The following is a 27,995-nucleotide window of genomic DNA, read 5'->3' as shown; positions in this document are numbered from 1 at the left end:
ATATGACAATATAAAACCAATTTTTTAAAAGACCTACCTTTTTTTCAAATTTGCCAAAAATTTGAAGCATCTTTGACTAAAAAGTCTATTGTTTCCAAAATATATATAGAACTACATATACAAAATTTTTAAAAAATAAAATTCAATACTGAATGATTAATACTTTTGATTCTGCATGTAAATATAACTGAATATTTTGTTTTATTTAGATTGAAAACATGAATAATTTTTTTTTCATTTTCTCAAAAGTATATATAAACTGCATAACTTTAAATGGAGTAAAAATAAATAAATAATGATAAAAGGACATAAATGTAAGACTGATCAAACTGACCAACCTTATATCACAGCTTACATTTGGTGAGAAAAAAAATAATCTTTTAACATAACTTATAAACTATGTATATATCGTTCTTATATGATTTTCATATCTACAAATACTTGAATAGGATTTGTGATGCAAAGCCTATAAATGATCACATAGCATAATTTTGTGTTGAGAATCATAAGGATAATACGCACTTTTTTCTAGAGGACATTTATGGTAAGTTAGTGAGTGCTTTGGCCTTTTGGAATTTTATTCAGTGTGGGCACCACCCAGTTTACATATCAATTTTTAAAAAAAGTTTACATTTTAATTGTGTGTGACCTTATTGTACTGAAATATATAACCAATGTTATTAAACAAACTTTACATTATATAAATAGAAAAAACAATGGTCATGTTTTATACAAGAGACATATTTTAAATTGTCATTCTGTTGCTTAAGACATATAAATGATACATGAAATGTTTTAAGTTCTTACCCCATACGATAATGGTCAAGGCTTATCTAAAGTTCCAAGTTAATCTACAAGCAATCATGACTTCTAAACACTGGATTTCATTGATAATTTGAATGCCTGGGCTCTTGGTCATAAAAGTCAGTACTTGGTGTACAAAATTTGAAACACCAAATCTATTATTTTACTTGGTTGATTTTTAAGTCTGAGAACAAAATATACGATAATCGTGCTCAAAATTTTTATGACCCCAAGGCCAGTTTTCAGGTGGTTCTAAGAGGACTTGGCTGTTGTGTGATCTGACCAGTTAGAAGAAAATTCCAATAATCTTATGAATTTCAATCCTAATCTATAATTGGAAAGATAGCAATAAAGTTTTAAAGTTTAGATGCGCTTGCTGTCCTACAACAGAAAATGGTATATAATATTAACAATTATCATGATAATTGTTCTTATCTAATAGAAAAAAAAATCTGTCATATCACATATTAATTTGATCACAGTTCTGTTCATCATACTTTTGTCCATGACCCATTTGATTCCAGATTATAACATCTAGGTTTACCATCAGCAAACATGGACTTTTTAGGATCTGGATAATCTCTTATCTGTACCAGAGCAGCTCTTACTGAGGCCTCAAAGTGGGGAGGCTCCTGGTCAGGTGATGTAGATAAATGCTGGAAAATGTTAAGAAAATCTGGTTACAAGGTGAAGGACCAATATTGCAAGGTTACTGTTTTACAGAGTTTTATTAAACAAATATCACAAAATGGCCTTTTTTCTATAGCTACAGAAAACCCATATTGATATGAAAAATAATGTTTCAGTTATCAATCATATACTTAAAAACACAGTGATAACTTTTTATATTTAATTTAATAACAACCATGTTTGTACAGTCTTACTGAATGGAATATGAGAGCATTGTTTTGTTTGGACTTTAGAAGTCAAATGAAGCATACAAAGTAACATACATGTCAGCTTTCTATTCTTTGTTACTTCAATAATAATAAACATTATAATAATTCTATACATTTTAAGACCATAAAATGGTCAGTTTGAACTGAACACTTACAGACTTGTAACATACCAAAAAACACAAAAAATCAAACTAGATCGACTGATTTGTTTTCTAATGGCATCTATAGAAACAGCAATACATAAAAAAAATATTTGTCTATTTAGTTTTCAATCAGAACAGTTCACTGTATAGCATGTACTGAATTGTTATAAACTTTTAGTCATGACCAACCTGTCTAATAAATAGGTCAGGCATTCTACACAGTAATTCTATCTCATCCATAGTACTGTATGTAATAGGCTCTAATCGGATCTGACTTTTTCTGTGGTCATAAATATTTATCACCTGAAAAAAAGTTTAATTCTTACCATAAAGGGAGACAATTTAAACTGCATTGAAAGACATCAGAAAAACTAGAGTAAATCAATAACAAAACAATTTTATAATGTAAGTTGCAACATCAACTATTCTGTAAATTTTTAGTGACCTATGTTAAACAATGTAGGTACCAAATTTTCAAAGTCTCCAACTTATTGAAGTTTGCATTTCTTCTGAAATAGAATCTCAGTGAAAATCCTAATACTGTGGATTCCTTTATTTTCATTGATTTTTATATCAGTTAGAGCATCTTTAGCAATTGTTTTAACTGATGAACCTTTTGTCTGATTTAAAAAATGTACTCCTTCTAACCGGTTAATATTAGAAAAGGGGCCAAGGATGAGGCTTTTTTGCACTGACACAACATTAAGCTATCATCAATTAATCAGTCAGTTTATACATTGCTAGATGGATCAATCATTTTAACAATGAATTTTTTGTAACATTTCTGGGCTAAATGAGTCACTTAACCATTGCATCTACTTCTTTAGTGTAAACGCTTTTTAAATTCTTATCTAACAGATGACAACTGAATCTTACCTACTGAACAATTGTGAAAATCAAAATAACTTGAATCTTACTTCTTCAGTTCCTGTGAAGTGTCTAGCAGATCTTAAAGGCATATCTGGTCCATGATCTAGGAATGTACCTCTGTATATATCTCCTGTCTTTACATTTACAGCTGAAATTAATGAAATCAAAGTCAATTAAATTAAAGTAAAATTAGCATGAACAGGAATGGGCTGCCCATAGTAAGAAGGGATAATGACAAATCCACTTAAATTTTAGTGTATCCCTGATTTGGTAGATTTTTATGCCCTCTGCCGTAGGCGATGGGGGCATTAAGTGTTACCCTTGACCATCTGTCCTTCTGTCTTTCCATCCGTCCCTTAATTGTTTGAAGCTTGAGCGGGGCATTAAGTGTTACCCTTGACCATCTGTCCTTCCGTCTTTCCATCGGTCCCATTATTGTTTGTTTGAATCTTGAGCAGGGGCATTAAGTGTTACCCTTGACCATCTGTCCTTCCATCTTTCCATCCGTCCCATTATTGTTTGTTTGAAGCTTGAGCAGGGGCATTAAGTGTTACCCTTGACCATCTGTCCTTCCATCTTTCCATCCGTCCCATTATTGTTTGTTTGAAGCTTGAGCGGGGGCATTAAGTGTTACCCTTGACCATCTGTCCATCCGTCTTTCCATCCGTCCCATTATTGTTTGTTTGAAGCTTGAGCGGGGGCATTAAGTGTTACCCTTGACCATCTGTCCTTCCGTCTTTCCATCCTTCCCATTATTGTTTGTTTGAAGCTTGAGCGGGGGCATTAAGTGTTACCCTTGACCATCTGTCCTTCCGTCTTTCCATCTGTCCCATTATTGTTTGTTTGAAGCTTGAGCGGGGGCATTCCTTTCCTCAGACACATTCTTCTTTTATTTAAGCATAGTTTTGACAGCTTGTTTGGAAACATTTGTTTTTCCTTTTATTTAATCTTCTAAGCTCATGATAATAAAAAATTTTAAGTGTGTTTAAAAGCCTTAATTTGTTGATACATTTATTGGCTACTTTTTTCATAGTAAACCATGATTCCCTCATAGATGTTTTAGAGTTGATAAAAACTGCTGTTCAGTCACTTGTTGAATATTTTTCAACATCAAATTCTTGAATTAGATGTTCTATAATTATATAAGAAAAGCTGATATCATAAAATAATGCATGTTTGAGTCAGTCTTTTTTGTTATTGAAGACACCCCATAACAGTAATGATTAGAAATAGATGGTGCACATTAATATGAAAAATACATTTTCTTAGAAATTAACACCTATTAGCACATTTTGATTCATCCAGTGAGCTGATAAAGGTGACGACCCTTAAACTCATCCAATCATCTTCTGAGATCATCAGCAACCACACGGTGATTAAATTTTTGTCCAGAACGGGGTTAAATTGCCAAAGAGTTAGAGTAATCATTGTAGTACAATGAAGGGATATCTGTATGTGCAATATTCAAACAGGCAATTTCATTTCTAAAACCTTTTAGAACATAAAAACATTACAAATGCCAAATACATCAAATTATCCTGCACAAAAATTAAACAAATCAATATATACCAACCTAATCCATATATTACAGGGAAATTCATGCCTTTCTTTACTTCATTGTTTAAATCTGTAAAATAAGAAATGAAGTTGTTCAAGGATATGTATAATTAAAAAAAGTTTGAGTTCACTTTAAAAAAAATAAGCAAAAAGAAAGAGATTGGTAATCATCAATGTAAGAAAGAAGTAGACAACATGGCAACTATTTCTGTGAACATGCAATCTTTGTTCAATAGACCTTATCGCTATTTGGAAATCTGCGCGGCTTGACCCGAGAATCTGCACCTATTGAACTATTGACGTCATAAAACAATCACTTTTCCATTGTGGTATCAGATATTTTCTATTATGGCGTCAAATTTTTACGGGAACCTTTGTGATGTCCAGTAATGGCGACAAATAGCGTTTCAGAATTGCCTTGCTGAGTTTTAGAAGGTTTAACCTGCCAACTTTTTAAAACTAAATTTTAAATTCAATCAATCTATATTAAATTTGGAAAACAGTAGAAAATATATTCAATTGCTTGCAAACATATTTACATTTTTATAAGGGGTAGGTTCATTTTCTGTATTATTCAGTTCTGTAATTTCACCACAAATGATTCTTGGATACTGTTTCAGGGCATATCTCTTCTTTTTTACGTCTAAAGGAAGGCTTTTAGGAAACATCTGTGACTTCATGATCCAAATTGACCAAGACATCATTAAGAGGAAAGTTATTAGAGAGATTTGCTAGGTTGCGGAATTAGTGCTTAATATTATTTCTAAATATTTGAACGCTAAGTAATCAAAATATTTTTTACGATGTAATCTTATGAATCATCTAGTTGTAATCACTGACATTCATAGCTGTATAACCTGCAAAAACAAATTTGTGTATTGAAATCATTTTTAGGGACAATACTATTTCAAATCATGTCTTCTCCTTTTATTGAGAAATTTCAATAAAATTATGTAACCTTTAAAAGACCTAACAATTGTTTAATACCATTTGTACTATACTAACCACAAATACAAGCTGTAATTAAATGAATTTCCTCTGATGTATTGTTAAATGCATCTGAAAATATAGAAAAAGTTCTGTGAAGAGTTAACTTATCAAATAATATTGTTAGAATTTATGGGTGCTATACTTTCAAGCTTGTTTTGGTAAAAAGTAAAAGTGATACACTTTTACTTCAATTTTCATGGAACTTATGTTTTCTTTTCACTAGGATTTATTTTTATACTGGCATGATTTATAACAGACCTTTCTATAATTGTCTTTATATAAATTATAAAGAAACTAAAGTTGACCTTAGATGGATTTGGCTATTTTTCATGTCCCTTTTGGTCATATAGCCCTTCAGCTATTTCTGATATTATATATCCTTGGCTTTCAAATATTCGAATTTGAGCGTGTTCAATGAATGTTAATCCAGAAAAAGGGCTTCAGACGCATGAAATTCATTAAGTGTAGTTTTCATTTTTTATCATAATAATTTAATACATATAAGATAATCGATTAGTGAATTTAAAATAGTATCTTTCAACAAAACAAGAAAACCATTTTCAAAACATTTGTTTTGTTAAAGCAAATTGAAAATATAATAAGCAAAATATTGTAAATTTGAAATATATTTTTTAAATTAACCTGTTATTTCAAATAATTAGCAAATGTTAGAAATTGTCTACCCTTTCAACTATAGTAAATTATCTCCCTTGTAATGTTTTTCTATATGATACATTCAAGGTTCACAGATTGAAAACTTTTAAACAACTGATCTGAATAAGATGGAATTTGTGGAACGTGAAAATGAGACTAGTTGATACAAGAGGAGGAAATATGGTCAAAAACTCGACAGTAAAAAGATTATATAATGTTCAAAGTCAGGGTTCTTCAAAATATTTTGAACAGGTGCTCAATTTTTAAAAGTATAAGGAATTTTTTAAGACTAATGCAACCAAATTTTATATTTTTTTGTAGCAATTAAGCTGTTGCTGGCAAGTTTTAAAGCCCTGTAAATTGCTATATATTTTTCAATTTGAATTTAAAGGAGCATTCTAAGACCTGCAATGCCAATCTAACTATTATGGCATTGTGAAATATCTACTGCTATATTTGCATCTCTAAAAGAACAATAATTCAATCATCTTTGCATTTACACAATTAGAACTTACTTAATGTCTTAATAGAAACTTTTTCTGATGACTCGTCACCATCTATAAATCCACCTGCTACATGCAGTTCATACCTGTAAAAGTCAGAAATAAAACAGGTCATACCTGTAAAAGTCAGATATTAAACAAATATATAAATCCACCTGCTGCATACAGTTCATACCTGTAAGAGTCAGATAAAATCCAGCAAGTAAAAAATAAATCTAATAGTCATTTGGTTTGTTAGACTTAGTATCTGTAATTGATTAAGAACTTGTAAAGTACTCGTCAGCTGTGTGATCCACAACTTAGGACATGGTTTTGATGAAAGTAAACATAGGTAAATGTAGTTTTAGAAAATTGTCTATACTGTCAAAGGCTGACAATTTTAAAGACATTAGCTTGCACAGTATTTGTCCTGATGTCATTTTTTCCACAAAAACATTCAACTTCACATGCTGAAATAGGAAACTGTCAATTGAAATGATTGCTGACAGATTTACTTTATGTCAGGCAAGAAATATTTACAACTTAACAAAAAAAATAAAAGTACTGTACAATTATTCTTATTACCTGTATGTTGTTATAACAGGAATTTAAGTGTTCTCTGTGCATGATCCTTGCACTAATAAGCAAGGAATCATTTCAACTTTTGTATTAACTAGAAGTTGATTACTTATAAACTTATGAACTATGACTCTCAGAATTTTGTTAATTATTTGTGTGCTTTGAATTGATCTGATGAGTAAAGCCCCTTCAACTGATTTTTATAGTTTGTTCTTATGTTGTGCTGTTAAACCACTGTCCCAGGTTAGGGGAGGGTTTGGTGCCCACAAACATGTTTAACCCCACCACATTCTGTATGTGCCTGTCCCAAGTCAGGAGCCTGTAATTCAGTTGTTGTCATTTGTTGTTGTATATCATACCGGTATTTGCTTTTTGTTTATTGTTTTGTACATAAATCAGGCTGTTAGTTTCTTCACTTGAATTGTTTTACATTTGTCATTTCAGGGCCTTTTATAACTTGCTATGCGGTATGGGTCATTGTTGAAGGCCTTATGGTGACCTATAGTTGCTAACTTCTATGTCATTTGGTCTCTGGTGGAGAGTTGTCTCATTGGCAATCATACCACATCTTCTTATCTTTATATGACATGCAACCTACCTGCCGAATGGTTTATTTTTACACAACTCGTTCATTACTTTCATGATATCTTGGACAGCTTTGTCTGATCCATAACCATCAAAATGAGCTATACACACCGCTCCACAACCTGAAAGGTCACATGCAGTAAAAGGGTTATTCCATTAAAATGTGGGAGGGTATGATCTCCCCACAAACAACATAGTTTATGTCATTCTGCAATTTACCTTTGAAAATATAATCTCAAATTGAATTTTTTGAAAAGGTTGTATGTGACAAGCTCACAATATGACACTCTGATCCAAAAAAAATTCAAGATGAAATTGCAATTATCTCCCTTTAAAATTAGCTGGCTAGAACTATTTTTGTTCATGCAGCATTAACAGTAATCTGTTTGTGCTTTTTCATTGAAATCCTTTTTGACTATAAAAAGATGTTGTATTAACATTGTCAGATTAACTGAGAGGGTGATACTACTGTAAATTCAGAAATTAAAGCATGCATTTATTATTGAGAATCCTTGACACCTGGCAAAAATGCAAAATCTATTTATGTGATTGCAAACATTTTATGAAGGAAAATCCTACTGAAATTATGAATGCATTTTTTATTATTGTGAACCTGATACTGCTACTTTTTCGCATTAATTAAAACATCAGGATAATTTCTGAATTTAAAGTATATGCTAATGCATATTTTGTGTGTGCATGTATTTGTTTAGGAGGAAACCTTTTAATATATATTACCTGTATGTCTTATTATTACTATGTGGCAAGTTGTAGCATCTTCTGATCCCATTACATGTATTTTCTCTGAAAAAATAAACAAAATCACTTTTTAATTTACATATGAAAACAACTTTAAAACATGGAAATTGGGAATCTTGCATGACAAATGACAATAAATATGTTTCTCAAATAACTTTAAGTATATCATTTTACTTTCATTTGATGCAAACAATGGTTTAAAAAATCCAGTGACAAATGAATGAAATGAAATATAAAATTTCATATGATACTGTACATCATAAAGAATTTTTAATAGATTAAATACCCAAATAGTTTTCTTTATAACAAGATGAACTGCAAGTTATTGCTCACTAATAAAGACTCTGCATATACCAAGAAGGAATGACTTGCAAATGCTGTGAAAAATGAGAAGAAAACAGCCACTTGACAGGTTTAAGACAAATGTACCTAAATGTAAAATTTATCAGATGTAAACTGCAAAGTATTATGAATTTATCTATACTGGATAAAGAATAAGATATCATCTACTGGCAAGACTTCAATTTAATTGTATATTATAAGTTTGTTAATTCTACAAGAAAGTATTTCACTGTGCTGCTTATCCCTTATTGATTTTGAATCCCTAAAAAAGTGTATGTAGTTGGCTAAATCTTTCATTTACAGCATTCTTAATGATTGATTGATTGGTGTTTAACACCACTTTCAGCACTAGAGTGCTATTTCTTGCAAGTCAGTATTAATGGGTTGAGGAAGCCGGAGTTCCCAGAGAGAACCACCAACCTTTGGTAGGAAAGCTAACAATCCTAGTCAATTAAGATTGGAGTCGAGGGCACCTGCCACATGCGGAATTTGAACTCCCAAACTCAGTGTTGACAGGCTAGTGGTACATTAGTTGGATTACTTAGACCACTGGGCCCCCAGGCCCCCCAAACTTAATGAAGAGTATTACCAAAATATGACATGTACACTAAAATTGATATGATAAGTTTACTTGGACTGTCACGGATATATATATATATATATATACCATAAGACTTCTCAGAAAAAATGTATCTAAATGCAAAACTTAACCAAATCAGGTGGACAGAAAGATAACTTCAAATCAAAATTACCTCCCATGTATAAGGCATAAAATATTTACCCAGAGTTCATTGTTCTTTGAACTTTCAAACATAAATAATGTCAATATAAGTCCTAACTTGAACAGTAAAGGTCTATGATACAGGACAACTTCTTTTTCAACTTCTGACTGACTTACCATCTTCAGGTGATGTGGCTGCAAATTCTCTCTGTCCAACATACAACAACCCTATAGGGGCTACCTTTTTAAGTGGAGCTGATTTCAACTTATTAGAAGAATCCTACAACAATAAAATTTATACTGGTAATAATATAAAATGAACAAACATATTTTGTTATGGTAAAACAACACAAACAATAAATATTCAAGTTCACTACAAAAAAAAACATATATTAAGGATCAAGTATCAATTTACTGTACACAACAGCAATATATAGAATCAAGTAGCAATTTACTGTACACAACAGCAATATATAGAACCAAGTAGCAATTTACTGTACACAATAGCAATATATAGAACCAAGTAGCAATTTACTTAACACAACAGCAATATATAGAACCAAGTAGCAATTTAATGTACACAACAGCAATATATAGAACCAAGTAGCAATTTACTGTACACAACAGCAATATATAGAATCAAGTAGCAATTTACTGTACACAACAGCAATATATAGAACCAAGCAGCAATTTACTGTACACAACAGCAATATATAGTACAGTATCCTGAATTCCTGTTATGTTGAAGTGAATTATTCAAAGTGATGGAAAACAGCATTATATAGTAGACAGTTATACATGAAATTGAACTATAGTGAAAACCAGGATCTAAATTTGGAGGACAATTTGTGAAGTTCTTTTGGAGGATTTTGTCGATATCAAAGATGTAGGCAAGATTTAAATAATATTTCTCCAAAAACACAGCATATTCTTCTCATTTTTTTCTTTTATTTGGGAGGGAGCAGGGTTTGGGTGGGTGGGGGGGTGCAAAGTTTAATATTTATACAGTTTTATTGCTTTATCCAAAATTTAAAAAAATGTAAAATGTCCTGTGCGTACAATATATAAATATGGAGATGTGGTATGATTGCCAACGAGACTCCTATCCACCAGAGACCAAATGACAGGATTTAAACATTTAAAGGTCAAAGTGTGGCTTCAAAACCTGAGCAAATCTGCATAGTAATCTATAAAAGGCCCCGGCATGACAAAATGTGAAACAATTCAAAAAAGAAAACAAACAGTTTGATGTATGAATAAGAATAAGCAAAAATTTTTTTTCATAATATCAAATATATATACTTAAGAAGTTCATAACATTTTACATGAATAAAAGGGAGTTGTGGGTTAATGTCAACAAGACAACCAAATAACACAATCATTCTTAAAAAAGACACAAGTAATGGTCTTCTATATACTGGCATCTTTTAATTCTCATAAAAGTATACATTATAAAATTACATAGTACAATATTCAACACACACATCTGTATCTGTATAGTATAATAAACTTTATGTTGAGAAAACATTGTGTAAGACAAACAGTTTCATTAACAAAAATTAGCTACAAATTTATCATAAATCCAAAACAAGATTTTTATTAAATAGTTTTTATGCTACATCATAATATTAATTGTACTATAAAAGGCTTTTCTGTGATTTAAATTATGGGTTATCATATTTTATAATCTTAGGTGATGACAAGTTCAATTATACACAAATACTCATAGTGCAGTTTTGCAATATAAGAAAACCATTACCCCATGTTTGCCAAAATTTATTACAATTTCATAAGTGTCAAGCTGTCTAGGGTCCATTGTGAAATGTGGTCAGGGGCCATTGGACTGGGTCTGGCAGATTGACAATTTCAAATTAATACATTTAATTCTTACTGACATGGACATAAAAAGAAGAATATTAAAGTATACTTGAACCAAAGAGTATAATTTGTTTCTTGATTTCAATAGTCTTTGAACTTGTAATCACATGTGATAGAAAATAAAAATTTTGCTCATATTTGTAACTCTTTTGCTAGGACACAAATTACATCACTTACTTCCCCAGTCCATTAGACTTGAAATCAAAAATGACCAAAAAAGACAATCTGGCACTTAGTTCTGATCTGATGTAAAGTCAGGAAGATTTTAAGTATTGATTAACTGACAAATATATTACCAAAGTTTCTTTGAAGGTCAGATTATATATTTTTTCCAACATTCAAATTTTCAGACGCAATCTGATCAAATGTCAGGAGTACTGTCTGCTAGTTTTAACAGGTCTGCCGATTTAGTATTGATACAATATACCATATTACAATTGTTAAGTAAGTTCATAGTTACTTTGAAGTCGTATTTAGCAAGGAATTCTTGTACTGTCTTTGGTACGCCACCAATGGGTTTACCCTCAATCATCAAAGGCATCTTGTATTGTATTCCTAAGTTATATTACTCATTTATCTGAAAAATAAATTCATTTTTTTATATTGATGACTTATCTATACTTAAAGTGCATTTAATATATCTCTTGTTCTTCTTTGTCCGGTAAGTCCATTCCTTAAATGTTACGTTAATGAAATGAACGCACTTGCAGGACAAACGAATTACTGAGTGCATTATGATATAATAGCAAAAGCTTATTGCACTTATATCGGTAAATACTGTCCTGATTAGGCTATTCTATTGTATAAACATCTTTGTGCAATACTAGTAATTCTATTATGTAGTGGCATTACTTAAAATTGACAGGACACCATGTTAAAATGTTTTTGCATGCGATATTGCAAAAAGCACAAGAGAGGGAAATATGCCATCCAACTTTTGGTTAATAATCTGCAGAGAATATCACTTTCCAATACGAAGAGAACTATTGGCTATTACATGTCAATGAGACAGTAACCCCAATGTATCATTAACTGTACTTGTAAGCAAGAGTGCCAAACAAACACACAGTTATAAAAGTCTCTGAAAAAAAAAAAACTTGTACCAGAAAAATTAAGTCTGCAGTTGCATGTCCTCATAAATACCATCTATGTGAATACACATGTACACCAGTTGACTAATTCAAGTTAAAAGAAGGAACCAATTTATTGATTTTTTTAGATGGACAACAATTTTCAATACAAGATTATTTATTGTGATTTCAGAACTTTATATGTACAGATATTTGTATTAGTTATCAGAATGCCAGATTTTATTATTGCGATACTCACCTATTCGCATTATTCGCATTAATAAAAACCTCACAATAATTTCTGAATTTACAGTATCTATAATTAATTCAAACTTTAAAACATATGAAATTGATAACCATTACTTTGTGAACTAGATAATGGAAAATTGAGATATGGTGTATTAATTAATCTCACAAAACCCCTAAATGCACTTGACAAAACTCAAAACAAAGAAAAGGTCTTGTTTTGTTGTTCTCATTATTTCAAAGTCTTAGTGTATTAGGCCTTCATAAACTAGCAAGGGCTCACACCTCTTGAGCTATACATTTTTGTTTTATAATTCAATACTATTTATAGTTTTTAATGCAGCATTTGACTCCAAGCAGAGTTTTCCCATCAGTATACATTTACAAAGTACCTGTTCCATGTCAAACAAAATTGATCAAATATTAACCATTAATCTTTAGTATACTATATGTATTACAAAAGTTCTTTGAAGTTTACAATATAAGATTTATTGATTATTGATCAAAACAAATCAATTACTAAAATATACAATGTCAACATGTGTACAAACATTACCTTGATATAGAATAACAAAACTTCTGATAACACTTAAATAAATACTTGATCAAAAATCTTAACTTGTCAACAATTTTATCATATTTGTTGCCGGACAATCAAGTCCACTGATCTTGTAGCAGTAACTAATTCAAGCTATCATGATAGTAGTATCACCCTGTTTAACAGTACTGACTTGGCTAAAGCCAACTTATATTTTCGATCTACAAGATTGATGTTAAATGTAATTGTTAAATTAGCTTGAAATTGTAAATCTCATTGATCTGTTCCCATGAAATACTCTACAGAAGATTAGAAAAGCATCCAACATTTACATTTGTAGACCTGACATTGAGCTTGTTGCCACCCAGACAGTTGAGAAAACATAAAAAAAACAATGTTGAATAACTAATACTATGGCTCAAAACAAATTGAATTGCACTGCATCAATACCCAAAAGCTGAAGATCATACAACAGTTCAAAAGCCTTTACTACACATCATGATATTAATCTAAATGATTCTGTATCCATATTATCATGATAATACAATTAGACCTCACCAACCCCTTACATCCCGATCCAACTCCTCTTAGAATATAACATATTTTCAAATTTATTCATGAATTCTTGGATGCTTTATATCCAGTGGCAAATATTTCATGCAAATTCAGGACAAAAACCAATTATAATATTCATATGGACATTCAATAATTATGTAACCAAGAGTTCCCAAAATGTTATCAGACATAAATTCTAGTACAAATCCCATTTTATTCTTTTAGAAGCGTTTTACTGGTCCTAACTGAAGGACATGTGTCCTTCCTGAATTCTGCTGACAGTAATTTTTCCAAATCTGTCCCTAATATTCAATCATACTTCATGATACTAAATAATGAATTAAAATGAAGGGTGGTGCTATAAAATGCAGGAGTGGAGCATCTACACTCTTTAACAAAAAGTCCTGATTACTAAATTTTATTGCAAAATTATGGAAAAATTGCCCCCTTTTTTCAGCACACTGTCCTTATTTCAAAGTATTCTGAAGAATTCTACTGCACAAAGCTGATAAGCATGCATATTATTTACAGATAAAATAAATACATGTATAAGACTTCTTCATCGTAATAGAAATTTACATTGGTAAAAATTAAGTACTTACAAATAAGGAAAAAACTCCAATTTATATATCACATCGATTACAAGTCAGTCAATCGTAACAGGTCGACAATCCATGAACAATTAATGAATGCTACCCGTTATTAAATTACACACCATAAAAAATCAAAACATGATCATCTTTAACTTACAAACAATGTTGTTTTCCACATAAATAGCATCTTATACAATTTAAAAATCATTCAGAAAGCACCCATTCAAATTTACCTTATATAAACATTAAAATTCTGTACGATTTATTGTGTGTCCTAAATATTGATTGTTAATCTATATATCAAATGGTTTAAATTTAAATGCATTAGTCAATAGATAGAATTGAACAGTGAATAAATCCAAATGCAAATAAATAAATGCTTATCATGTTTCCTTTTTATCAACAGACTGTTTGAAATTAAGTCAGTTTTTTTCTTAAATCATTCGTGTTCAAATGAATGATCCTTATAGACCTAGCTCTGACACCTCCAACATTAATGAAACAAATGAGGTCCCTCTCTCCCAATGTATATCCATATATCTGAATTTGAACACCTGAACTAATATTAGTTTGATAAGAGTTAACCTTATATATATAATAGAATGGGTACCTAGCAAGAAATATAAAGGCCATTCCAGCTGACATGAATTATTATTAGAAAAAATATATCTCCAACCTGAGATGTTTCCCTGTATGATTTTGCTGATTACAAACATCATCTTTAGTTCTAATCTCATTTTATCTTTAAAATCTTACAGGGATAAAAATCAAAGTACTGAAGTACTGAACATCGGATGACCACAAGTTCTTGAGGATGGTCAAAAGCACTTGTCTCAGAAAAACAACAACATATCTCTTTACCTGAAACTGAGGTTAATGTACAGAGATATATTTTTTTCTAGACAAGTGCGTGCGAGTATGATGAATAAATGACAGGAAATTCAACTTCACCGTAATAACTATTATATTGTAGTGATACAAATCAGTATACACTGATTTGTTGCAATATATTATATTAAAATAACAGTTACATATATATATGATTTGCATCCGTTTGTATATCATTCTATTCTACTGTTCTAATAATAGTGCAATGCAAGTGCATGGTGGACACTTTTCTGTAAAAATTTGATTTTTCTAAGATTGGATACGAGTAGGCATTCATATTTTCCCGCAAAAACAATTACAGAGTTACCGGTCCTGTCGCAAAACGTTCATTGAGATATTCTTCCGCATGCTTTAACACAATTTTTCGGTACGTGTGCATTGATATTATCAATGATTTTTTACTTATATATATATATCTAACTACAAAACATTTTCACATTATTAATTTATGTTGTAAACAAAAATATTTTTATCAGTATTCATTGAAGAGATGTATTTATATCAAATGACAAGGAATGTTATTTTGCACTCGTTTATGTGCGCATATTTATCATGTTTATAGATCGGTTACAAACCCAAAACTAATTTACATAATGGAAATCTAGGCGATAGCAATACATCGGAATGACCTCAAGGTCATCGCGATGTAAAAATGTAGGTAAGGCATAATTCAGGCAATAGTGATGACAGTTAAAGTAATTATATATATACATTCTCTTTGTAAATTTGTACCAAAGCACTGCTGCGTATAACATTGAGTGCATAATTGGAGTTTCCTCTGAGTCAGAATAGCTCACTTATGAATTATTGTGTCATCATTTTATCACATTATAGATATATTGTAAAAATAATTCCATTTTTGTAGATATTTATGCAGAAGACGTTACTCGGATTCCAAACTTTTACCAAAAAAACTTATTTTATAAATATCCTTGAAATAAATAATCATAAATAAAGATTCATTTAAAAATTGGGAGCCTCGGTAGTCTCCTGGTAGTGAATTCACCTAGAGTGCGGGAGGTCGTGGGTTTGAACACCTGCAGGCACAAAACCAAAGACTTTAAAATTGATATTTGCTGCTTCTGAACTAAATTCGCAACATTAAGACTGCCGACTTGGAGTCAGAATAATTTGTCCAATAGGGTGACATGCCTTCCTGCAGACTGTTACCTGGTGAACTAGCACCAAAAAAAATCTGGCTCAGCTTGTCATTCTAGTTCTAAGCAGGCCAGCCAGTTAAAATTCATATAACAATAACATGTTCTCATCTTGAATATGCATTAAATTTGCCACTGGATGTTAATCAACAATCCATCATCATCAAAATTGGGTTTTGATCCCATACTATGTTGGAGCAACATGTAGGTCACATACTATTTGATCAAAACCCAATTTTGAAAATGAAACGTACTGCATTTACACTTCACCTAAAAAACTTCCTGTTTTCTTTATCTAGAATTTATAGTAACAAAGGGATAGTTCCTGGAATGTAGATTTCATGTCACATGACTATTCTTCAGGAATCAGGATATGGGGTTTATCTAGGGATGTAAAATAAGTTTTATTTTTGTGTTAACATATTCATAAATTGTTATTGTAGCTATTTTTAGCTGCAGTATGAAAACATTTTAGGCCACTGTCAGGAAAATGTAAAAACCTTGTCCTTGCTTGATATTTTTCTGACAATGACCTAATATTGTACATTTATAAGCATTTACAATATAACTATTTTACCTCTGCACCTGACATTCACAAATCCCAACAACAGTATTAAATTTGTAAATAACTTGATCCACGCAAATTAGAGTACACTGCTAGTGTGCTTCATTTGAAAAATTATCCTAAATCTTACAGTTAAAGCTCAATAACTCTGGATTGACAAATCAGAAATGTGTATGTCTATTCTTATTCTGCCAACAATAGCCGAGACATTTATAGCATGTAGTACCTCAGATTGGCAAGTATATAAATAACACATAGCTGAGAGAGTGATAGAGCAGATTACTGTAAATTCAGAAATTATTGCGAGGTTTTTATTAATGCGAATAATGCGATTGGATGAGTATCGCAATAATAAGAACTCGCATTCTGAATTTCGATACATATAATGTATCCAGATTTTCTTGAAAATCGCAATAATTAATCTCACATTTTTGTCCATTCTTCAAAAATCGCAAAAATAAATGCACGCAATAATTTCTGAATTTACAGTATTCCCCGAGAAGACATTATCAACTGAAGCAAAGGGTACAACAAATTCCCCAAAACTCAATATGTCATAATGAGCAGGAGAACTGAAAGATATTAACCGAAACCTCAATTTTATATTTTAAATTATCGCATAATACTCCTTTTATTGATAATTATGACAATAAATTTGAGATATTTGTCATTTTTACCTAATGAAAGTACAATTTAACTTCAGGAAATCTATTGTGTGTCTTACAAGCAAGTTCCTAGTATAACAATATGGTGGACATAATTATTCCAAAGGTACAATGTACATAATTATTTATCCATGTTATAAATTTTAACCAATAAAGATATTTATTTTAATTAGAAAAAATTAAAACTATAAAAGTACCATGCACAAACCTTAAGCAGTCAAGGATCAAGTTTGAATAATTATGTCTGCCAGAGTCCAGATGGGAACTTACATATAAAAAGACACACAAATTGAATTCCTGAAGTTAAATTGTACTTTCATTGAGTAAAATGACATATATCTCAAAATTATAGACTTTATTTACAATAAAAGATGTATTACTCCATATACAGTAAATTTTTCAGATAATATCTATTGGTTCCCAGGTTCATAAATCATAATGATTTTTTGGGAGTTCTCTGGGAAACTGCAATAAACATATTTTGCCAATCTTGGGTGCTGTTGTGTAACAGGAGAGCATGATTCTTAATAAAAAATTGCATGGTCTATTCTGGGACCTTTGTGTTACAAGTCAATGCTTTAACCGACTGAGCTAAAGAAGTACTTCCTTAGCTCAACTGCTTACAGCTAGCTAAGTATCTACTGTGCAAGGGAAGCAATCCCATCACATTAGACCTTATCGCTATTTGGGAATCTGCGACACTTGAACAACTGACGTCATACAACAATTACTTTTTCTTTGTGGCACCAAACATTTTTTATTATGACGTCAAAATTTTACGGGAACCTTTGTGATGTCCAGTATTAAATGGCGGACAAATAGGGATAAGGTGTTATATAGTCTCTGACAACAGGAAATCTTTCACAGGACTGGTTTGGTTTAACAACTTTCTATGTGATATTTAGACACCCCTTTGTGTATGACATGTGTATAATAAAAGAATGTCCCTAGCCCAAAAAGCAATTTAAATTTTGTTTTTGATATAAAAATAAAAATCGAAAAAATCCCTAAGAAGGTGCTTGTATCCTCGTATTATGGGTTTTCGTGCTATTTAGAATGCATTGTGACGTCATAATTTCCATTGAAAAAACACATGCATAGTACGAATTCATGTGACGTACGAAAACATTTGATCTGAAGATAACTGGTCAATATCTGTGGTTCATAACTGAACAGTACATTGCATTTGATTCCTCTCATGTTTTATAATAATTTTATTTGCAAAATACACCCATATGGGTCAAGCAAACACAAATACAAACATATCTAATATGCCAGCTTTAGCTGGCACTTATGGTAGAAGCATCGAATTGGAATAAAGAACGATAACTCTCTCTACATGATCAATCTAAAAAGTTTCGTCACTCTCGTAAAATCTCGTACAATTTTTTTTTTTAATTTTCGAAGTTGATCAAGTCAAGTTATCTAACTCTTAACAATATTTTTTTTCTTTTTTTTCCTTATATTTATTAAATAAACATTATATTCTTGCTTGGCTCCAAATATAAGGTCAATTCTTCAAATAATGAAAACGAAATTAGCATTGGAATATCCGTAAGGACAATTTCTGGACATTAGTTTAACCCTTATATTCTTAATGGCTGCCAGATTCTCGTTTAATCGCGATCTTGAAAAAACGGGACAAAACGGAATAAATTCGATGTTAAATACGACATGAATTTTTATTTGTTTACAAAAACAAGAATTTAGAAATTTTAGTAACTTGTGTAGTTTATTTAAATTTTATTGTACCACGGAAATAACCGAAGTTTGGACAACAACATCTTACGTCATGTGTCATCGTCTGCTTCATCTTTCCATTATCAGTGACAAATTTCCTAAATATCCACAGGTACTTCATTTAAAAGTTACAACATCATAATTTATGATAACATTTGTAGTGTAAAAGTTCCGTCCAGCCATGGGAACACAGAAAAACCCTCTGCAAGCAATAAATTTTGGGAGAAACGTAGCCGGAGGCGGAGGTGAAGGTAGTAAAATCTGCTACAGAATTTCCCATATCAAGTTACAGTGATAATGAAGTTGTTTATACTGTGGAATGTGGTCACTGTTATTCCTAGCTAACAGACAAATGCAGGTGAAATTCAAAACTTAACAAAAGTTTAAACAAAAAATATATATTCAAATTCACAATCTTCTAATTTTGTAGACTGTACTTCCTTTGACAAACTCTCAACAAATATTGTCATTAATTATGACACATATCTACCTTAAACAGTCCCAGGAGATGGAGACTGTTTTTTTTTCACTCTTTAAACCCCAAGAACATAGCTGTCAGTGTCCAAGTTTTATCACAAGTTACTTGCCATCTCCAGCTGATAGTGAAAGTGGGGTAATACAGTATCTGTCTTGTTAAAGGTTATTAATGGCAGTCATTTAGGTACAGCTACAAATGTTGAAGTGGAATGTTACCAAAACAAATGTGTGTAAAGTTTCAATAAAGACATTTCTACTGTAGAGCGTTTTACACATAATTATCTTTTGAAGTTATACTATGGGATAAACTCTCTGTATCCCTGTGTAGAATGTAAGTCCATTCTTTGGATAAATAATTGATATTTTAAAGTTTAATGTCTATACATCATTCTGTAAATTCAAATTTTTTAATGTTTTCACAGTAAATGTTTGAAAGTTTATCAAAATCGAAACCTGTTTCTTTGTTGTTGATTTTATTCAAATTTCATGGGAAATTAAGGAGAATCTCCCCCTGCATAACTTTGTCCTTAGACAGTTTTTTATTTGGTCTTCAATAATTTAGGTAATGGTTGATTAAATCATCATTTTGGCCTTGAGCATCATCACATGTTAGTGTGTTATGCATCTAAATTTGTATTTTTTATCTACATTTTCAGAGTTTACAGTATTGTGTGAAATCATCTTATTTTTTGTGTTTCATAAGTTTTTGCAATTAAAAATTTTGGGATCAATATTTTTTTTTTCAATTAACAAAGAAGACAAAAATGCACACACAATAATTTAATTATACTAATAAATTATACATAAAGATATATCACAGTTTACTCATCATCATCTGAATCTTCATATTCACTACCAATTGTATCATTTTGGTCTATTTGTACATTTTCAACGTCATCAGGCTCAATTTGGTCATTGCGGTCATGATATAACAGATTTACAAAGTTATTCCATAATTCATCTGTAAAAGTATATTGTTTTGGTGTCAAAACCCGATATCCAGATTGTCGACGTGGATGGTCATGTTGCACACGGTGTTGTACAGATGAAGCAGGTCTATCAACATGTTCATTCCAATCAAGTATTGATAGTCCCAACTTAATTTCATACATTAAATTATGATAATGTAACCTTTTATCCACATGTATAAGAATTGTATTATGATAACTCTCAATATAATGAGTGTCACGACAATGTGTATACTTTTCTGGATGCTTATAAATATAAAGGTTTTTAATACTGTTCCTTAGCAACAACTCTGCTGTTGGATCCCGAATAATGTCTCGTGATGGCACATAGTCATTATTTTTGCATCTAGATGTTTGATGACAGTTCCTATGATCTTGTTTGTAGTGGTCCACAATGGAATCAAGCAAGAGCACTAATTGAGCAGCATTGCCATTACAGTTCTTCATTGCCCAGTAAACATGGGTTTTAACACCAGCGGATTTGTCTCTTAGTTCCGGATGCCATGTCTTTCCGATGTTTTTCCTTGTCCCCTTTGTAATTTTTGCCATATTCCTGCGCACCTCCTTTGCACCATGCCAAGTGTCATAGGAATCAATTACATCTGGTTGGTTTTGGCTCAGATATTTACTGACAGATGCATTTCTATCATGCGAATGAACTTTCACTTTTATCCTTTTCCTTTCGAAATCTTCGTATAGCTTTTCTGTTCCATAAGTTTCATGTTTCTGGGAACTCCTTTCCTGGTTCTTAGTAACGTGACTATATCCTACTACTTTATGAGTCAAGTTTCCTAGAGCTGTTACATCAGTGTGAAAACTGTTCTTTCTGCATGCATGTCTTGCATCTGTCATAATGTCAAGTTTATTATCACTGTAAGAATTTTTATTTTTTTCCTCTTTTAAAGCATCATCAATGCTCTTGTCCCGAAGCGATATCACCACCTGTCTGAATGTTGGAAACATTTTTTCACGGAATCGTTTCTGTGGAAGTCCAATGTTAGCAAAACTACTAAATCGTTCGTATTGGGCAGGAAACATCCCAGCACAGAGATAAGAATGAATCAACTTGTAATTCACTGTAAAGTCCTGCTTCAGTGCGGAGGAGGAATGCCAGAAAATCGGAAAAGATGTGGTTTTAACTGGTTTAACAACTAGTCTGGCAACGTGTCCAATTTTTGTCATTTCGGCCGGTTCAAGGGGACCATACCACTGTGATAGACGTACCAGTTCAAACAGTTTCTGTTTTGAGCAAACAAAAAGGTCTTGGTCATCCTGTCCACTATTATCAATTGGTTTTATTCTTTCTTCCAGCTTTGGAGTTGAACAGTTCTGATTGTAAAAGTCCATCAAAATGTTCAAAATGTCCACATTAGATTTTACTTTCATTTTCCTCTTTAGGCCTTCATATTTTTCATCAAATGCCAACTTTTGTGAATCATTGTCAAAATTGTAGTCAATGGATTTTCGAGGTTTTCTAACATATTTGTATGATTTTACTTCTCCATTTGAAAGTCTCTTTCTATTAAAATACTCCACATTTGTGATATTACTTAGTATATTCATATCGCTAGCTATCTTGGAACTTATTGTATACAGGAACAAAATACTATGTTTGATTTGAAATTGAAAGAATATAAGCGCATCAATGAGCAAACCAATCAAATTCAAAGTTTATAAATCACATGACTTTGATAAATGATCTGGGCCAATCAGATTTGATTTCAAATTGAAAAATTAGGCGCAAAATTTAATAGACCAATCAAATTCAAACATATAATCACATGACTTAGATAAGGTCAAATGTAAAAGCAAAAATGGAAGAAAGTGCAAAAGCAAAGATGGAAAAAAGATGTGAAATGGTTTTGAAAGTAAATGAAGAGGAAAAGGATAAATTGATGATATTTTTGAAAGAGCACAATATGACATCATGTATTGTTGGTAAGTATATTTATTTTTTTATTCATTTACTTTATAGATATTTCAATAAAATATTATTCTGTAAAGGTGAATATTTATTTAAATAAGATGTCATTTATCTTTTAAATTAGATTATGTTATTATATTGTTATAATCATGTGACAAATATTAATGTAAAGAATGCATATCATAATGTTTATATGTATTTTATTATTTATGACTGCAATTTTATTTTAGAAAAGAAATCTTTAAAGAGAAAAAGGTCTAAAAAGGATGAAAGTGGAAGTACTTCTTCGAGCCAAAGAAACAATCAGGATGAAAGTAGTGACAGAGATGACAATGGTGACAATGGAGATCCAGATCCAGGCCATGGAGACCTTGAATTACGAGAAGGACAATGTCCTTATTGTTTCATCAACCCATGTGTTGCTACCTCAAACATTACTGCTCCATGGGTAGGAAATGGCCAACCACCCTCAAATGCAAACCCCCAGATACGAAAAGGGATATATAGAAGATTTTGGAAATGTATAAACAATATGTATGGGTGGTTACTTCCACAGTATTTGGATAAAAAGAAAAGAGTTGGTGGTGGTGAATGGGTTGTTATGCACCAGCGGGAAATTATGCCTGAGTGTGTTGTGGAACTTGTTAGAGAACTTTATCCTAATCCTGTTGGAATCCAATATATGGGGCATATGTGGGAATAACAGTAAACTGTGTTTAACTTGTGTAATTATAAATCGTCTAAAACTACAAAATATTGTGTTTTTATCAATGAAGTGAAATATGATGCTTATACATCTGTGTAGTGTAAGCTACAAGGTATTTGATTTTTAATGGCTCAAGTGCATCTGGAAACCTCATTATCACTGGTGATAATTCAATGATTTGTCATTCCTCCTGGTGGAAGTTCTTTGGGTTTAAGTTTAATCATAGTAAAAGGAGACTTGAGTCTGAGTGATACATTTAGCTTTAGGTATATATTGTACGCTCCCATATAATTTGTCCAAAATTGGATTTTATGGGAATTACAATGGAGTTATGATAACCCATGATAATACCATGACTTTTGATAGGTATAGAGCATGTTACTTGGAAGTATGTGGGCTACATACATCCTTTGAAATTCAAGCTGCAGACACATTATTTGGAGGCAATATAAATATTTGCCTCCCGCAGTCACCAGTATATTTTATGCGTCAGTTTAAACCTGATCAAATCATTTTCACTTTACCGAATATTTTTATCAGGTGCACATTTTAACCTATTAAAGCATGAACAATTATGGCTATAACGTCACAGTACCCAAATTGCACCAAGTACCCAATTTTCACCCTATGTGTATGTATGTATTCAACAAAAATAACTGCAGAACTCTTACAAGTTTTTTTTTGAGACACAAATCGTTCACAGTGAGAATATACATGTATCAACAGATGAAGCATTCCTGGGAAAAAGTAAATCTACGAAAACATCAGTGTCGTCACCATGCGAAGTTATCTAATTATCATCTTTTAAAAATGTTAGCAACTTCACAACTACAAGTTAATTTTCATGACCACAATAAAATAAAGTACAAACAAAACAGCAATAAAATGCTTCGCCAAGCACAGCCTGATACAACCACAGATGTAGATTTAGCATATAAAAAACACCAAAATATTTATGTCAGTTGAAATCAAACATATTTTAATTTTGGACCCTTCAAACTTTAATATGGACTAATTTGAAAACAGGTATCAGGTGAGCCCAAACATTTCTATTCAGCAGCAGTCTCCAACTACATATCTCCTTAATTTTATATGATAGTCCCACAAAAATGTTGAAAATGTGAACATTTAATTTTTTTTCTAGATTCTCTCATGTCATGCATGTGAAAGCGGTACCTTTTTGGTCACTATTTATGTGTTGCGTCTAAATATGAAATGTAACACTTTATAGTGACTGACCAGGTCTAACAAATACTTCTCAAGAAACATGCAGAGAAAGAAGACAACTTGGAACAGCACCAGCCATGCCAGACTATGTAGGAATAAAAACTCAAATCGGAATAGCATGGACGATATGTTAGTGATATGTCCTTGTGAATAGTAAGGAAAGCTATCAATAATTCCGCAATTTTATCAGGTTTATCGTACATTTTCTGTTCAAATTTTCACACAATCAGTGAATCGTTCAAAAAGGCTAAACTAACGTTTTATTACCAGCTGATTCCTGAAAGTTTCAAACAATGACAAGTGTTTCATTCATGAAATAACGTGTGCGTTTCTGTGAAAAAAATCATGTGCAATTTTGTGAATTAAAGGGAAAGAAGATCCTTTTGCGGTGCACTTGTGCATTTCAATTGCGAACTAACCCAATATATTTTCTTTATCATGACCAGTCCACTGATAATGACGTCGACATTATCAAGGACAAGGAGTACATTTAATTACACATCAAAGGAAAAATGCACAAATTACTGATAAAATAATTTACACACACTGTTTCGTGTGTATCACCTGCCATATCAGTATTTGTTGCATTTATATATGATCATATATAAATGCGAAATAATCCATGTAAAAATGGTAAAGTTTTGGAGTAAAAACCTAAAAATTATGGAAAAAAACAACCCAAAAATGATGTTTTTGACCACTGACTCCTAAACTGTTGGTAACATAACCCCCAAAATCAATGCTAACCTTCCTTTTGTGTATTGAACCTTCTGGTACAATTTCATACATTGTCATAGAGATCCATTTACTTAAACTAAAGTTATTGTCCGGAAGCAAATGTGTCTTTGGACAGCAACAGCGACATGATAGCATTACTCGAAAGCAAATTTTTGACATATTCCCCATTTCGATTCTCAATTTTATTTTGCCGTTGTATAAAAACTTGAAAAGTAAGCTAATAAAACAAATTATGCAAGAAATGACATAAAACTGACACTGAATTAGTACATGAAATTGATGTAGAAACCCACAAAAAGAAGATGATCAGGAATACATTTATACTGCTGAGCAGTGTTCTCCCCTCAAATTTTAAATAGCATCCTAGAAAATAGCAAAATCTTTAGATTATCAACTTAACAATCCTATTTATGATTCCTTATATGCTTAGATGAAAATGAAAAAAACTGATCAAAACATTATTCTAAGCAGGCTCACTGTAAATTCAAACTCTTCTTTTAACAATCAGAATGATCCTCTTGCTGATCACATATATATGAGATGCAGGAAACTTGGAATACAATATGAACAACCAGCTAATTTAGAAAGTAAAAATAATTCAACAAACAGAAAGCGTTGTTTGCAATACTAAATAAAAAAAACAGCTACAACTTGTAGATATTGATGAAAAAGATATTCCAAATCCTCCACCTTTTCATGAAAATCAACAAAAAATTAATTTAATAAAGTTATGGATTGTATAACAGTATTCATAGTTTTGATATTAAACAAATGTCTTATTGTTTTAAATTTTGTAAAATTTGCAAAGAAAGAAAAATGGATATGAAAATGCACAAGATAATGCATGTAAGCATTGTCATTTATATAAATCACCAATAAATTCATTTTCAGCAGAAAACAATAAGGGAGCAACCATTTAGCTTCAAAGGGGGGAGGTATGGTTTTTTGTTTGAGTCAGATTTTTTACACGTGAAGCACTTCAATGCTATCAATCAAAATTATTTAGTCAAAATATAACACTAGAAGGTATGGGGAAAATCTGGATTCAGAATATTTTTTTTTTTCCTCTGCTTGAACAGAGTATTTTTTGTCATCAATTTTTAAAGAAAAATACTAGTCCAAATAATTATGACGTCCAGGAAGGCTATTTTAAATTTTTGCTTTGATGCTTCCTGCGACACACCAAAGCAAAAAAAAAATACCATACCCCCTTCTGCCTTTTGAAGTTCAATGATCTTTCCCTAAACTTATTATTTTATTTTAGACAAAAACTATATGTAGGACATTCGTCCTGAACATGCATGAAATATTTGTCAATGGGCGTTAAGCAAACCAACAATCAATCAATATGTAGGACATAGTTTTGGTAAGCTGGCATTCAAGGTAGCGCCTTCCTCATATTACAGATAGTGAAGAATTACAAATATAAACATAAAAAACATAGTTATAATGCCATGGTAATGTAACCTTTGATGCCAATGATGGACATGGACCTCATTTTCGCAATTCTAAAGATTGCTTTATAAAGTCACCAACTTCTGTAAAAAGCTCAGATTCAGGATTTACAAGTTGTTTTAGCTTTAAAAGTGGTTGATAATTTGTATAATCAGGGTTTATATGCTTTCATGTCGATCCGGCCCCACGTCGATCCGGCCCAAGTCGATCCGTCCCACGTCGATCCGGCCCAACGTCGATCCGGCCCATATTTAAAGTCGATCCGGCCCCAATAAAAAATATATATTTATAAGGAATAAAAATAAAGATATATATTAATTGTAATTCATAAAGGTTTATGAATTTTATTATAATGTAAAAGGTGTACGGTAAAAAAAGTGGCCTTTGACAAATATTTTCTTTAGATGAGTATAAAACAAGTAGAGTGAGAGACCCATATTCGCCGCATAATTCGTTCATTTCCACTTACATCCGACCTACATTCGAATATTTGGAACTTTTTATGAAGGTTTCAGAAATTTAACTAAATGAAAAAATTGTTTGATAAAGAAATTATCTTCAAAACATTGGTTAATTGTTCTAACTCCAGAGGAAATCAAGTTGTTCGTGTACCATGGGGGACACATTTTCGCCGCAATGTATGATATGACCATCCTCATTATCCTGGTATATTATAAAAACGAATGTTTGTAATTACATGAATTAGCTTGAGAGATCAATCCTATACGATTTTTCTCACAAATATTTACTTTAAGACTGCGCATGATTGCCATATAAATCTTACATAATTGCCAAAATCATTTAAAAACACCTGTGTATTTCTCAATATGTGCGAATAACCTTGGAAATGGGGTAAACAGGAATATCAACAGTTGTAACATTACAACCAGCCTTTACCATCTATTTAGGCAAGTATTGGGTAAAGGCACACAAATTTTACAGAAAAAATAGCAAAACGGCGAAAATGTGTCCAAGGCGAATATGCGCCACCCACTCTAGATTGATTATGTTTTCATTACAAGTTTTCAAGATGATTGGGTATAATTATAATACAAACGTATATAACAGAATTTCTATTTTCACTTTTTGCTTTAATATAATCAAACTGTAATTTTGTATAAAATTCTTAAATATTTTTTTTTTGCTTTCATCATTAAACCATAAATATGAAAAAAAAGTATATAGTTTTGTTTTAAATCTGGGAATATTAATTTGCGTGT

The 27,995-nt window shown here is 31.4% G+C and overlaps 1 protein-coding gene across 5 annotated transcripts in view; it reads right to left on the bottom strand.

Moving 5' to 3' along the window:
* Positions 1-621: 621 nt before the first annotated feature.
* LOC127709856 (protein N-terminal asparagine amidohydrolase-like) overlaps positions 622-27,995 on the bottom strand; it is a 43,158-nt gene continuing 15,784 nt past the window's right edge. For 2 of the 5 annotated variants that reach the window (XM_052215531.1, XM_052215532.1), the window contains exons 2-11: positions 11,724-11,840; positions 9,563-9,665; positions 8,302-8,367; positions 7,577-7,685; positions 6,433-6,506; positions 5,279-5,332; positions 4,290-4,343; positions 2,764-2,864; positions 2,036-2,149; positions 622-1,460 (exon numbers count right to left, since the gene is read on the bottom strand). In XM_052215531.1, coding sequence (XP_052071491.1) covers positions 1,296-1,460; positions 2,036-2,149; positions 2,764-2,864; positions 4,290-4,343; positions 5,279-5,332; positions 6,433-6,506; positions 7,577-7,685; positions 8,302-8,367; positions 9,563-9,665; positions 11,724-11,804 — 921 coding nt within the window. In that variant the 5' untranslated portion in view covers positions 11,805-11,840 and the 3' untranslated portion in view covers positions 622-1,295. The other 3 variants (XM_052215530.1, XM_052215529.1, XM_052215528.1) reach the window with 3 other exon arrangements.

Source organism: Mytilus californianus, unplaced genomic scaffold (assembly GCF_021869535.1).
Source record: "Mytilus californianus isolate M0D057914Y unplaced genomic scaffold, xbMytCali1.0.p SCAF_7, whole genome shotgun sequence".
NCBI lineage: Eukaryota > Metazoa > Mollusca > Bivalvia > Mytilida > Mytilidae > Mytilus > Mytilus californianus.
Note: the sequence above shows the minus strand (reverse complement) of the source record. Positions and strands in the feature narration are given on the sequence as shown.